The 16,097-nt window shown below is 38.4% G+C and overlaps 2 protein-coding genes and 1 long non-coding RNA gene across 4 annotated transcripts in view; 1 reads left to right on the forward strand and 2 right to left on the reverse strand.

The window, feature by feature from the left end:
* The window catches only part of LOC101961426 (guanylate-binding protein 5), a 49,734-nt gene extending 41,658 nt beyond the window's left edge, over positions 1–8,076 (reverse strand). The window contains exon 1 of one of the 2 annotated variants that reach the window (XM_040288970.2): positions 7,936–8,076. The gene's annotated coding sequence lies outside the window, so the exon portion shown is untranslated. The remainder of the gene's footprint in view (positions 1–7,935) is intronic. The other variant, XM_005342249.5, reaches the window with a different exon arrangement.
* The window catches only part of LOC101961135 (guanylate-binding protein 7), a 67,839-nt gene that overhangs the window by 7,003 nt on the left and 44,739 nt on the right, over positions 1–16,097 (reverse strand). Inside the window, 1 exon segment of the mRNA XM_078027766.1 lies at positions 7,723–7,871. Coding sequence (XP_077883892.1) covers positions 7,723–7,871 — 149 coding nt within the window.
* Positions 8,118–15,737, forward strand: LOC144368111 (uncharacterized). Its single transcript, XR_013427891.1, has 2 exons — positions 8,118–8,251; positions 14,939–15,737. It is a non-coding gene; the product is annotated as an uncharacterized LOC144368111 (long non-coding RNA).

Genomic DNA, 16,097 nt, shown 5'->3' on the forward strand with positions numbered 1-16,097 from the left:
GTAAATGATTATATATGTATCAGTACAACTACTACCTCAAAAAAGAGATCTGCTGAAGGAAAAAAAAAGTACCAATAAGAAAAATGCCAAGAGGATATTTCAAGATGGCGGGCCAGAGGAAGGCAGCATTCTGTGTTGCTCTGTGACCTGGGACTCAAGAAGTGAGAATTCTGCATCTCTGCAAGGGATATTCCTACTTTTGCACAGGAATCACAGCCACTGTGCCTGTGCATGGCTCCAGACCTCAGCATCAAAGTAGGTCTCACAACTACTTACCCACACAGGACTACCAGGTGCCCAGCGGAACCATCAGCACCAGCACCAGAGCAAAACTTTCGGCCACCCACCCCAGCAGAAATCCCAGATACAGCTCCCACACAGGACACCCAACAGTTACCCACACGCTACATCTCCAGCCGCCACTCCTGTGAGGACCCTAATCAACCAACATGGGGCTCCCCCGGTCCCCTCCATCTTGGGACTCTGCAGCAACATAGTCCCCTACATGATGTAGCCTGCCTGCACCCTGCCTGAACCAGGGAACTTTACACAGGCTCTGAAGAAAGCCACAGCCACACACTGCATGCCACAGTCTTTGAACTCATTGTCTAACTCCATAACCCGGCTACCCCCACGTGACCCAACACCCCATCACTGAAAGCAGCTGCCTCCATCTTGGGTCACTTTCATCATCATCTTTAGTAGGGGCAATTCCCAGTTTGGAACTCCATCTGGCCAGGTACCCAGTTTCTAACTCCCCCCTCTCCCCAGCAGCTGCTAACCTACCACAATAACGGCCTGACACAAAACAGTTCTCAGCAAGATAGGTGAGCAAGGCACACAAAACACTACACACAAGAACCCTGGAGACAAAGGTCCTGTATTAGGAAGCAATAAGGGAGAGGGTGAGTGTGATACAGTTTAGAGAGTAACACAGAGGCCAGGAACTGGAAGGGCTCCAGGTGAGATAAGGAGATAAGACCACATCACAGGAGCAAGACCCCCAAAAAATCCTTGAGGTGAAATTTCCCCTTGGGGACCAGGGGGTGCCACACCCCACTTCCAGGTGCCCTCCACCCAGGACCAACCCTCCCTCCCTGATTACCTTCACATCCTGAGGGCAGAGATACCAGCTAACAGCAGACGACCCCACCTATTGGATGAGTAGGGAAGCAGGAAAGACACTGATCTCCAACCAAAACAGTCCATGTTTCCTCCTTTGAGATTTTTTTCTTTCTTCTCCCTCTATTCTCTCACCCTCACATCCCCAACATATGTGAAACCAAGTACTATGCATGAATTAAGATATTGAGGATGGAAATGAGTGAATAGGATATTACTGTTGCATTGTATATTGTTTTTTTCCTCCAATTTTTAGTATTTTAACATTTTTAATTTTTTTAATATATATGGTGTTTGTTTTATGAGCTCTACTGTCTTCCCACTTATTTGTCTACCCCAAACTACTTCCTCTCTCTTCTCCCACTACTAATCTTCCTCTTTAGATTTCTTTTACAATTCCTAAGATATAATAAGTCTATATCCTCACTTCCTGCCTCCTCAACATATTGTCCTACTCCGCACCCCTGGTTCTTTGTCCACCATCAGAAACTGTAAGCCTTATTACAAACCTACTGATTATATTGTGGATAATAATAGAATTCACCATTTATGTACATTGTGAACAAACTGTAAATGTCTATTAGCAACTAATGATATTGGGATGTTAACATTGTCCTTCCCCTCAAAGAAGAGGTACTGGAACCCTAAAGGGGCACTACAAGCCTAAAGGGTAAAAGCAAACAAACAAACAAAAAAAACGTTAATGTCTTGGATCCACAGTGCTAGAAGAACACAGGAGCAACATGAAAAGACAAGGGAGGAAAGTGCCCCAAACTAATCAAGATACCACATTATTAGAATCCATGATCAGCAGAGCAGATGAAATGACAGAGGAGTTTAGGATATATATACATAATTAAAATGTTCTGTGAATTAAAGGATGATATAAGAGAGTAAATATAGGCAGGAAAATATCATTTCAACAAAGAGCAACATAAACAAATACAGAAAGAAAAAAATTATTTCAATAGGATAGAGAGATTCTAAAGAAAACCCAAACAGAAATCCATGAAATGAAAGAAATAATAAACCAAATTAAAAGTTCAATTCAAAGCATCACCAACAGATGAGATCACTTGGAAGACAGGACTTAGACAATGAGGACAGAATATATAATCTTGAAAAGAATGTAGACCACACAGTGAAAATGGTAAGAAACAATGAGCAGAACAATCAAGAAATATGGGATAGCAAAAAAGACCAAATTTAAGAGTTAGTGGGATAGAGGACAGCATTGAGTTCCAAACCAAAGGAAAGAACAATCTAGTCAATGAAAATATATCAGAAAATTTTATAACATGAAGAACAAATTGGAGAAATAAATTCAAAAGGCTTTCAGGACACCAAATGTATAAAAATCACAACAGATCCATACCAACACACATTATAATGAAAATGCCTAACATACAGAATAAGGAGAGAATATTAAAAGCCATGAGAGAAAGAAATCAGATTACATATAGTGGAAAACCAGTTAGGTTATGTGCAGATTTTTCAACCCAGTCCCTGAAAGCTAGAAGATCCTAGAACAACACAGATCAAGCTCTGAAAGAAAATGGATGCCAACCAAGAATCTTGTACCCAACAAAATTAAGCTTTAAATTTGATGATAAAATAAAAATATTCCATGATAAACAAAAGTTAAAAGAATTTACAGCTAGAAAACCTGCACTGCAGAACATCCTTGGAAAAAATATTCTATGAAGAGGAAATGAAAAACAACAATAAAAATCAGCAGAGGGAAGTAGTACACTAAAGAAAAAGTGAACCAAAGGAGAAACAAATCCAAGTTAAGTATCAAAAATGAACAAAAATGGCTAGGAATACAAGTTATATCTCAATAATAACCCTAAACATTAATGGCTTAAACTCACCAATCAAAAGACATAGACTAGCTGATTGGATTAAAAAAAGACCCAATAATATGCTGCCTCCAAGAGACTCATCTTATAGGAAAAGACATCCACAGACTGATGGTGAAACGATGCGAAAAATCCAACCACTCACATGGACTGCATAAGCAAACAGGGGTTTCCATCCTCATATCAAATAAAGTAGACTTTAAGCTACAGTTAATCAAAAGGGATAAAGAGGGATATTTCATACTGCTTAAGGGAACCATACACCAACAAGACATGACAATTATACATATATATGCCCCAAACAATGGAACATATGTGTTTATCAAGCAAACTCTTCTCAAGTTCAAGAGTTAAACTGACCACAACACAATAATTTTGGGTGACTTTAACACATTTCTTTCACCACTTTCAAACAAAATCTAAACAAAGAAACTATAGAACTCAATAACACAATCAATAACTTAGACTTAACTGACATATATAGAATATTGCAACCTTCAATGAGCAAATACACTTTCTTCTCATCAGCACATGGATCCGTCTCTAAAATGTATTATATACCGTGCTACAAAGAAGCTCTTAGCAAATACAAAAAAGTAGAGATACTGCCTTGCATTCTATCAGATCACAATGGAATAAAATTAGAAATCAATGATAAAATAAAAAATAAAAATTGCTCCAACACTGAGACTAAATAATATGCTACTAAATGAACAATGGGTTGCAAAAGACATCAAGGAGGAGATTAAAAAATTCTTAGACGTAAATGAGAAAACTAATATAACATATCAAAATCTCTGGGACCCTATGAAGGCAGTACTCAGAGGAAAGTTCACTGCATGGAGTTCAATACTTAAAATTTGAAAAAGCCAACAAATAAATGACCTAACATTATATCTCAAAGCCCTAGAAAAAGAAGAACAAATCAACACCAAAAGCAGAAGAAAGGAAATTATTAAAATCAGAGGTGAAATAAAACTTGAAATAAAAGAAACAACTGAAAAAATTGCCAAAAAAATTGGTTCTTTGAAAAAATAAATAAAATTGACAGACCTTTAGCTACACTAATAAACAGAAGGAGAAAGAAAACTCAAAGTACTAACATACATAATGAAAAAGTAAATATCACAACAGAAACTACAGAAATATAGATGATAATTTGAAATTATTTTGAAAACTTGTACTCCAATGTAATAAAGAATACCAAAGGCATTGACATATTTCTAGAGTCATATGATTTGCTCATTTTGAATCAGGATAACACACTCAATTTAAACAGATCAATTTCAAGCAATGAAATAGAAGACACCATCAGAAGCCTACCAACCAAGAAAAGTCCAGGACCGGTTGGATACACAGCTGAGTTCTACAAGACCTATAAAAATAACTAATACCTATACTCTTCAAATTATTTTGTGAAATAGAAAAAGAGGGAGCACTTCCAAACTTAACTCTGAGGCCAATATCACCTGATTCCAAAACCAGGCAAAAGACATATCAAAGAAAGAAAACTTCAGACCAATATCTCTAATGAATATAGATGCAAAAATTCTCAATAAAATGCTGGCAAATCGAATACAAAAACATATCAAAAAGTTTGTGCACTGTGATCAAGTGGGGTTCATCCCAGGGATGCAAGGTTGGTTCAATATATGGAAATCAATAAATGTAATACATCACATCAATAGACTTAAAGATAAGAATCATATGATCATCTGAATAGATGCAGAAAAAGCATTCAACAAAATACAGCACCCATTCATGTTCAAAACACTAGAAAAACTAGGGATATAACAGGAACATATCTCAACATCATAAAAGCTATCTATGCTAAGCCCCAGGCCAACATCATTATAAATGGAATTAAACCAAAGGAATTAGGAATTAAACCAAAGACACTGCATACATTAGAAGAAAAAGTAGGTCCAAATCTTCATCATGTGGGATTATGCCCCAACTTCCTTAATAAGACTCCTATAGTGCAAGAATTAAAATCAAGAATCAGTAAATGGGATGGATTCAAACTAAAAAGCTTCTTCTCAGCAAAGAAACAATCTGTGAAGTGAATAGAGAGCCTATATCTTGGGAGCAAAATTTTACTATTCCCACATCAGGTAGAGCACTACTGTCTATGGTATATAATAAACACCAAAAACACAAATAGCCCAATCAATAAATGGACCAAGGACCTGAACAGACACTTCTCAGAAGAGGATATACAATCAATCAACAAATATATGAAAAAATGCTCATCATCTCTAGCAATTAGAGAAATGCAAATCAAAACTTTACTGGAAGATTTCATCTAACTCCAGACAGAAGGGCAGCTATTAAGAAAACAAACAACAAAAAGTGTTGGTGAGGATATGGGGGAAAAGAAACACGCATACATTGCTGGTTGGACTGCAAATTGATGCAGCCAATATGGAAAGTAGTATGGAGATTCCTTGGAAATCTGGGAATGGAAACCCCATTTGACCCAGCTATCCCACTCCTCTATCTATACCCAAAGGACTTAAAAACAGCATACTATAGGGAAATAGCCATATCAATGTTTATAGCAGCACAATTCACAATAGCTAACTTGTGGAACCAACCTAGATGCTATTCAGAAGATGAATGGATAAAGAAAATGTGGTAAATATAACAATGGAATATTACTCAGCATAATAAAAGAGAATAAAATCATGACATTTGCAAGAAAATGGATGGAGTGGAAGAATTTTATGCTAAGTGAAGTTAGTCAATCCCAAAAAAGCCAATTGCCCAATGTTTTCTCTAATATAAGAATGCTGATTCATAGTAGGATTGGGAGGCAGAACATGGGAGGATTAGATGAACTCTAGATAGGACAAAGGGGTGGGAGGGGAAGGGACTGGGCATGGTGGTAAAAAAAAAATGGTGAAATAAGATGGCCATTATTATCCTAAGTGCATGTATGAATACATGAATGGTCTGAATATACTGTGTATACAACCAGAGATATGAAAAATTGTGCTCTATATGTGTAATATAAACTGTAATGCATTCTGTTGTCATATATTACAAATTAGAATAAAAAATAATTTAAAAAAGATGCCAAGAAATATAAGAAAATGCTCTGAAATGTTGGCGAGAGATTTTCCAGAAAATAAAATCTTTTTGATGCATATGAGTCTAGCTCAGGTTTTATTTTGATTATTGTTGTTTTGTTTGCTTTTGATTTATTTTGTGTAGGGAAAAGAGAAGGGATGGATCAAGAAGATACCTAGATATCAAACAAATATGAGATGCATGAGCATGTTCAGAGGAGGAAGGAGTTCCAAGGAGTCACAAAGTTTACAGACTAATATTGAGGATCAGTTTGGGAGCTGTTGAATTAAGCCATTCCTAATGTTGTAGGAACAAAGGAGGCAAGGCACCAAAGATAGCAGTTTTATTTGGCTGCAGCCAGGTTCAGAGGGACAGCCTTTGCTATAATCAATCAATCCCCTGGACCCCGAGTTCAGGGAGTTTCACAGTTTTATACCCAGTGTGTAAGGGGAGGGGCTCAGAAGTTCATAGTCTGCAGAAGTTCACATAAAAGCAGCTTTTTCTCTCACTGTTTTGTGCAAGTTAACCCTTCAAGGACAACACCTGAGAAGGGGAGAGCTTCTTCTCCCCTTTCTTTCCTCCCCCTGCCAGCTGTTACCATGGAGCCCAATTGTACTTATCTTAAAAATGTAGACATCTCTGTGAAGCGCAGCTCAAGGCCAGAGGCCTTGTTTGCACATTTCTTCAAAGTACTATACTTGATATGTTTGTGAAAACCTAGTAAGGAGGTGTCCAGCACCTGGAGTGCTGGTATCTTCTTGGCCAGTGGTCAAGTAAACAGGGTGACACAAAAATAGGAAGTTTATCTACATTGGACTCTTTTGCAGAGACTCTTTTGCTGACAGTCCCAAAATCAGCCATGGTGAAAGAGGGCTTTTCTATGGAGAAAGGGGTGCCCACTTCACTAACAGCAGAGACAACAGAATAGAAGAAATAGAAAACCAACCCAAAAAGAATTAACAGGTGAGTGTGCCAAGGGGGAAAAATAAGTAAATATTATATTTAGAGGAAGAAATCTAACTTCAAAATAAAAGAAAATGACAAAAACTATATTGCTGTTTTCAAGAAACTTCTTCACTGTTCATTCTGTTTTTTTTTCAATTTTCTTTCTTTCTTTCTTTTTCTTTTGTCAGTGTTAATAAGCTATTTCCATGGTATCTCATTCTTGCTCTTTCTCCTGAAAACACTGAAAAGTTCTTCAAACTGTCAGATTGCAGGTGAAACCAGATTAACCAAGTGTCAGCGAAGATAAAGATAACTTAAAATTGCAAATATGAACCCTGGAAGAACCTTAAATGGCAAAGGAAGACAAATAGTATTAAGGCATTTCAAACTGTTAGTCCCCGCTAGTATTGTATCTAATTCAACAGGGAAAAGGAGGGAAAAAACAAAACAAAACAAAACAAAACAAAAAACCCTTACCAGACAACTAATGAATTCTGCTGCCTGTCTGAACACCAGAGTTCACTTTACTCCTGCTGCATTTCATAGGGCCCTTCAGGCAAAGCTGCACCCAGTCCTGATAGATGTTTCTTCCCCTCCCTCCGCGGTGCGACAGGCTGAGGCGCCATATTGGAAGGTACAAAACTCCAGAAACGCAGAGTGACACACAAAAAATGCCCAAGATCGGTTCATTCTCCCACCTTTAAGGGCCCTGGCACTGTACGCAGAGGACCACCTGGACAGCGGGGGCGTGGCGGGACCTGCGGGAAGAGCGCCTGCGCAGCCCCAGGAGCGATGGGGGCGGGGGAGGCAGCGGCTTCTGTCTCACCACAATCTGCCGCTTCCTCCTGAGCTGCCGGTTCCCTCGACTTCCTGGGTATTTTAAAAACTAACTGAACCTTGGTAAATCTCTTCCCACCCCTGCCCGCGATCTTACCTTATCTACGTAAAATCGGGAGCAGAGATCTTTTAGAACAGGCAGAAAAGCTGCTTTCAGGAGGGCTTGGTCAGGGTCAGTACCAACAGTTGTCCTTTACTTTAGCTGTGATGAGTTCTGATGAGCGTCTTCCCACAGCCCCGGGGATTTTCCTCTTCTCCAGCTCCCACCTCCCAGCAGACCCTTGGATATGGAGTATAAGCACGCCAAAAGTCAGAAGAGGTTTTCAAACTTCTCCTCAGGAAACGGAAACCACAGCGTCAGTTCAGTTACTAGATGGTCGCCAAGCCGGTATTCTGAGCACCTCTTGTGGAAGGTTTGGATATATTTGGCCTAATTTTCCAGAAATTGCGAAGCGTTCCTGAAGGAGAAATGTTACCAAGGAGAGCTTTTGCAAGTTTTCCAAGTGTGTTTTATTTTGCCTCTTTTGGAATATGATGATATTTACCTCCAGTTGGGAAGAACATATTTTTTGAGGTCTGGTTTTCTGAAAAGGTAGATGCAGTCACATAGGAGTGAGTTTGTTGCTTTTATGGTAGGTTCCATAGTTGAGAACTTTAATTTACAGGAAATGACAAAAGGTCTTGGCACTTAGTACACATTGAATGCAGGCAAGGAAATTATTTTCTAAACATCTGCTATATTCCACGCACAGTGTCCACTAGTTTATGTGGAGTAAATATTCCACAAATATTTCCTCCCAATTTAAAAGAGCTAAGGCCCTGAGGAATTTTGTAACTTGTTCAAAATTATAGAGCTACCAATTAACTGATATTAAGTTTCAAACCCAAGCACTCCTTGAAGTCCTCTGGTATGTGGTGTGTATTCTCATGATTGTCACCAGTACTGTGATTCTTTTTAATGATTAAATCTCAGTTTATTCTGTCTGTGGTTCTTTTGGAGAAGGGGGCAGTACTGGGGATTGAACCCAGGGCTTCATGCAGGCTAGGCAAGTGCTCTACCACTGACTACATTCCCAGCCCCTAGATCTCAGTTTATTCTGACAACAATGCTACAGAACTATTGCTTTTATCTGTAATTTAAAATAAACACAGAGGTTCTTAGACTGTGTTTCCTGAGGTTCTAGTCCTGAGCCAAGGATTTGTGTTTGAGGGATTTTTTAAGAAGGTAATCCTACAAAGCAGAGTAGCAGAGAGGGAAATAGAAGATGGCAAGAGAATAAAACCAAGTTACAGAGTCAGAAGGTCATTTTTGTGAGCCCAGCCCCTTGAGCTAACTCTAGGAAATGTATAAAATCTGCCTGGGAATCTGGCCTTTAGGATGGGGGCTTTTGCCTTCCATTTCCTTTCACATCTGAATGGGGATTGCTACTGGGAGCAATGACCCTCCAGTATTGCTGGCCTGACCCACATGTGGGTTGAAAGCAAATGCTCAGATAGGGTATCTCTGATGTTTGCTGTTAGATCCCATTGGAATGTGCAGAAAGGGTAAGTGACATGGGGAGATGGTTGGAACACCCACACCATCTGTGAAGACCCCTTTCTCTCTGTCCAGATCTCCTCATACTTCACAGAAAACCCACTTCTTCAAGACTTCAAATGTTCGGCTAGCCATAATTTTTTTTAATGTATCTACAATAGGAAAGTCTAAGTGATAGTCCTCCTTATTGCCATTGATTTCATGTCATAATTGATATAATTGATATTCAAGATCTTTCCCTCTTCTACCCATTCTGGATTGTTTATACTTAGCCAGAAGTTCTTCTCATGCATTCATGAAGAACCAAAAAAAAAAAAATTGATTCTATGTTCTAGTTAGGCTATGCTTGCTTCCAATGCATTTGAACAGACCACAGAAATAACACAAGACTCCCAGTGAATCCTTGAGTACAAGACTGTTTCCATCTTGCACAATCTCCTCATTTAAATCATGGTCAGTTAAGTCTGCCAGTAAAACAACCTCATTCATTGCCTGCTGGTTAGTGTAATAGGAAGTCTACAACATGGCCACATGGCAGCTATAGATTTAAATTTAGTGCAACATTACTAAGACCCTTGGGAGAAATACTTCCTAACTCCACCCTGATAATCAACTCTCTAGTCCAGTAGGAACTCAAGAAGTGTTTAGAGGATCAGAGATTCACAAATGAGTCCATGGGGAACATTTCTACTTTAATCCCTTGGTTCTCAGGCCTATATATTTAGCCAGCCTGCAATGGCTGTTCGTTCATGGATTGTATACTATACCTTGAATGCCAATGAACAATTCCACAGTGTGTCTTAGCTACATCCCTAAGTGGATATTCCATTTTTCTATAAGTCTGACAGCTTCTCCATGATGTATCAGTACTAATGCATCCTTGGGCTATATTCACATTGTTATGCCTCTTTTCTATAAAGTCAGAAACTTGTTTAAGGTGATATGTAGCAGGGTCACACACTATGAATCCTTCAATAGCTGCTGCCCATAATTCTCTAAACAGGGGAGGCCAATACATAATCAGAATTCATATCAATTCCAGTAACAAAATTGCTGCCATCTCCAGGGTACAAAGGTCCTGGTGTGATCATCATGCAATCTAATAGCTGGTTGATCTCACTGAAGAAATGGATTGTTTTGAAGCATCAGTGTCAATCTTTGTTGCCTTCAGGATAACATTAAATATTTGGTGAAATGAACTATGGTGAAAGAGATCCCAGGCTGTAGGTAATTGCAAAGATTCCATTACAGCTATCATGTCTACTCTGAACAATCACTGGGTAAGTGAGGACAAACTTGAGTCAAATCTAAGGTAACCACCAGATGGGTCATTTTTTTTCTTTAAAGAATATACTGTCTGGTCACCATTGACCTAAGAAATAAGTGACTACATATTAACAAACCCACTCCTGTGCACTCACCTCTTTATTACTGATCATTCACTTGTGCTCCTTATTAGCCAAGAATAACCAGAGAAACCATTCACCACTGCTCAAGACTCTGTAAAGCCTTACTTCAGTTTACTCTCCTTTTGTGCAAAATTGATGACCAGTTGAACTGCTTAACATCTGTTCATAGATAATAAATCTAAATGTAGGTGTCTTTGGGGTCCATCTCTAGCTGCCAAAGCAACATATTTTCCATTTAGTTTCTATAAAAAGGAAAATTCAAACACTAGAATTGGTAATGTCATACCCTGCGTGGAGGTTGTCACATGTGTTGAACTTCTTGTACACAGTTTCAAGTTTCTTTTTGTTCTATGTTTTATAATGTCTATGGCTTTGTAGAGCTATCACTAGGGGCATTTTCTCCTGGAATGGTGCTTTATGTCTTCACTGCTTCAGTAATGTGGGGCCCAACAAAGATTCATCTGACAGTCTTACATATATGATCATTTTCTTCCCAGAATTGTAAGGGTGTTGATATTCATGAGGATGGGAGCCAATAAAAATTTTTTTCCATATTATTTCCTGTAGGTTCCCCTCTGAGATGCCTTGCATACAATATTTCAGAGATAACTCTTCAGGTGGATTTGCAGTTACTCATAGTGTTAACCAACTCAATAAATTAGTTTGTTATTAACCTCTGTTCCTTCCTTGCTTGACTTGCTGCTCCTCTACCCAGATCCCTTATATTTATCTGTTCATCACTTTTTAAAAAAGAAAACTCTTTTCATTTAGAACTTTCTCTCGGGCTTTGAACTGGGGGGATCCCAGGCTATGGCCAACAGTAATGGACATGCTAAGAAGCAGCTCTATGTGTTGGAAATTTGGATTAGAAATATGTAGGAACTTCAAATGACATTTATAAATGGGATCTATAGGATTGGCCCAAGATGATTATAGTTAGGCTCTCTTGTCAAGCTTTCTGGTGGGCTACTTTTAGTATGTAGCCAAGGTCATAAACACCTTGATGCAGCATATGTACTCAGAGTCATAAACATGTTCTTGTGGGCATGGCCTCACTTATTTAATCTGTTAGCAACATGCCTTCTTATTTTCTGTTAGCAATATGCCTTCTTTTTGGCCGGCATATAAAAAGGCCTCTGGAATGACTGGGGTGAGGGAAGATATTGCTGCCTCCAAAAAAGTATGTCTACTATCACTACGGCACCTGGCATGTTCTTTCACCTGCCAAAATCCTGAATCTGTTTTCAGTGTCTGAGACCATGAAGGACAGGCCCATGTCCCTAACTGTCCTCAATCAGGCCACAGATTGTGAATGAGGTCACTGTGGACCTGTGGACCAGCGCACTTATCGTCTGAATACAACAGAGTATTTTCAGTTGGAACCACTTGGAGCAGAAGTATCTCACAGACAAACTTGACCCAAATTTCTGACCAAAATACTGATTAAATCACTATGCTAAAATATTTTTTGCAAGTCATCAATCTTTCCGAATAAATTTTAAGCAGCAATGCACCACTACTTAAACACTGGTAGTTATAATTTACCTTGATTATAATGAGGAACCATAGTTACTTCTTCACAGTAGAGGTATAAGGAGTTTATTTGGGATACAGGGCATGACATGGTTTTTCTGTGGTCCATGTTGAACTGACAGAACCGGCAACCACAGTTCAAAATCAATGTCACTGAGAATTCAGACTTCTTAAGGTGATGATTTGGTTCACCTCACAAAGAACATAGAACATCTGAAGTGTCCCTGAGAATAAGGAAACCTACTAAGCAGTACAATAATCTGAGTATATGTATCACTCCAAAATTCAGATGTCCCCAAGGTGACAGTATTAGAGGTGGAAGCTTTGGATAAATAATCAAATCATGAATGTTCTGCACTCATGAGTGGTGTTTGTTATTACAACAGATGTCAAAAGGGACAAACAAATCATTTTACCATTTCCCCATGTCAGGACACAGCAGCTAGGGGCAATGTTGGATGCAGAAAGTGAGCCCTGAGCAGCAACTCAATCTTAGACTCTCCAGGGTCCAGAATTGAGGAAAATAAATTTCTATTATTTATAACGTACTAAGTCTATGGTGTTGTTAGAGCAACTGGAATGGACCAAGGCAAGTGGGAAGAGAGGCAGATGAAGAATATCAGTTATGGTTTTAAAAGCAACCCCTGTAAACAAGAAGTTAGTTTTCCACTAATCGTTCTTTAATAAATCCTTGCAGAGTTTCCTGGTGACAATGAATTTTTACACCTTAGATATGAGGTGTCTTCCAAAGCTCTTGTGTTAATACATAAGATGAAATGATTATATTATGAGAGCTGTAAAATAATCAATAAATTAATTTATTCAATGGATTAATATTTGAAAGGACTTCTAGACTGGGGCGTAATTCAAGGCAGGCATGGCTGGTAGAGGTGGGTCACTGAGGTCATTTCTTTGAAGTATATGTTTTGCTTACTCTTGCTCCCTCTTTCTGTCTCTGTCTCTCTCCACCATCACTACCACATCTCTCTCTCCTTCTTGGCTACCATGAATTAAGCAGTTACCTTCCACTGTACTCTTCTTTCATGATGTTCCACCTCATCTTGGCCCAGAGATATGAAGCTGGCCATCAGTGGACTGAACCTCTGAAACCAGAATCTCAAAAATAAAAGTCAACTTTCCCCCCCCTCTAAGTTGTTCTGGTCAGGTGTTTTGGTCTCATAAATGACCATAACCCATACAGACACACTTTTTGAAAAGACTCTATCATGGAATGGTTCTACTGGAGAAGAGGGAGACTAAATTATATTCCTTATAGTCCAATTTATACTCCAGATTATGTTACTGCATCCAGTTCTACCTGGGCTGGAACAAGCTTCATGCTGGTGAGCACTCTGCTTCAGGCCCATGCCTATGCTGTTTTTCCTGCCCTAAGACTTCTCTTATGCTCAGACTGGATCTCTCATTAGAACACACTTAAAATCATTCCTACAAACTAGAAGATAAGCCTGTGGGAACAGTCTTCATCCCAAAGGGATGAAAGTTGATGAATAAATGCTTTTCTTTCTTGACTTCTTGGGGTCAGAGTTCTGAAATGCTTTTGTACCTTTCCTTAAAATATTCCAGTGGAAATGAATGGCTCTAACACAGCTGCCTACGTCTTTTTTTGTGCACCTCTTGCTACCATGGGTCCTAGATGCTGTATGTGGAAATATAGGATCTGTTTGCCTGGTGAGGTTTTGATCTTGTTTTGATCCCATCCCTTTTTTCTATGCCTCAATTCCTCCCTTTTAGAATGGAAAGGTTGACTCTGTGCCATTACTTATTAGATATATGTAACGTGATTTTGGTTTTTATAGAGTGTCATAGCCAATAATTTCCCAGAAGTGTCAAAAGAGACTTTGGATGTGGATGTTTGGGCAATCTGAAACTATTAAGAAAATGATACTATTAGTAATGGACTGAATGCATTTTACATTGTGAGATGGACATGAGCTTTTGAGAATCAGGAACAGAATATTATGGTTTGGATATGAGGTATACTCCAAAGGGTCCTGTGTTAATGCAGGAATTATCAGAGGTAAATGAGTATAGATCATGAGAACTGTAAAGTAATCCAGGGAGGCTGGCTCCTGATATCCCTTGATTCTGTTCCCAAGAAGCCATTTTACTCATCTGCAAGATTCAGACAGAAAGAGGGGAAAGAGGAATTTGTGGAGTGCAGACTCAAATTCTGTGACACAAATGTACAAATAATCTTTATTTACTCTCTTTGCCCATACCAGCTTGCAGTGTAGTTAGAAAAAATATAACCTCTATCTAGGTTGCCATGAACTCCTCATGTAAAATATAATCACAGAATATTTAAAGGCAAATGTTTAGTATAACTGTGAGATATTTGCATCCTTATCTGATAGAGAATTTTTTTAATCCTGAAATTAAACTTGGCAATTTCTGGAGATGAATCCAAGCTGGGCTAAGTACAGTGGCCTTATAGTTACTGAGACAGAGAGGGACATACCTAGTAGACATGCACATTATTGCAAGCCTAAATAGCAACAGTCCTTTCTCTATTAATGGGATCTAAAATGTCAGTGTCTTTTTGTCTGTCTCTCTTTCTCTCTCTCATATATATTTTGTTTGTTTTCATTTTCTTCATGCAGGTTTGAAGACATGACTCTAGAAAAGAAGATACTCAGGCTTATTTCTTCAGTGGGCTCAACAAAATACCACACATGAACATAACAGAGAGAAGAATCAGAGCCCTTGAAAAAGGTCAATAGAAATTAACTAAACAGCAGCACAAAGAGATTCATGAGTACAATCAATGATAGCTGAGTTCCCAGTAGCTTGGGGCATCCCCAAAACCATTGTCAAAGGTTTACTGTAAATATGATTGGGATTCCAAAAGACAAAATGGAAAGGGAAGAGAACATGGCTGAGAGCTTTCTGAAACTACTCAAAGACAGCCAACCTCAGATCCACAAGTGCAGAGAAACCGAGCAGAATAAACGCTAGGAAAACACACTCATGCACATCATAGGCAACATAATAAAACCTAATATAAAGTAAGCATTTTGCAGGCAACTAGAGATAATGTTACATATGAGGAATTAAAAATAAAAATAGGAGCAGTTATTTATGGAAACTCTACAAGTGAGATAAAATAGAAAAACACCTCTAAGATATTGAATAGGAAATGGCAATTCAAATTCTTTATCTAGTGACAATGTTTGTAAATAAATGTAAATACAGAGTTTTTAAAATTTTTATTTTATTTTTTATTAGAGCTCAGTGGTTACACATAGTTTCTGGGTTCATCCTGATAAACTCAAACATGAATGAAAATCCATTTCAGTTTATGATCTCCATCTCTCCTCACACTTCCCCTCCTTATTATATTGTATATAATAAAATCACTTTGTTTATTATTCTATTGATAAATATATAAATTCTCAGGTTTATCTTTTCTGAAATATTATTCAGTTGATTTTGAAATATGTATGTGTGTGTGTGTGTGTGTGTGTGTGTGTGTGTGTATACATGCACAATTCCCTTGTGTATCACCCCTAGGAATGGACTTCCTAGGTTAGAGGAAGTGAATATTGTCCTTCTACATTAGGTTTGCCATGACTTCAGATTCTTTCTTGTAGAATATGATGGTTTCCACACCAAAATTGCTCACATTTTGAAGTACAGGGGCTGTACTGTATATGGTAATGTGTTGTATCTTATTGAGACATTAATTTGCATTTTTCTCAAATAAATTAGGTGCGTGTGTTTGTACACTAGTTCTTTTTCATGTGTTTTTACACTAGTTCT

Source organism: Ictidomys tridecemlineatus, chromosome 11 (genome assembly GCF_052094955.1).
Source record: "Ictidomys tridecemlineatus isolate mIctTri1 chromosome 11, mIctTri1.hap1, whole genome shotgun sequence".
Classification (NCBI taxonomy): Eukaryota; Metazoa; Chordata; class Mammalia; order Rodentia; family Sciuridae; genus Ictidomys; species Ictidomys tridecemlineatus.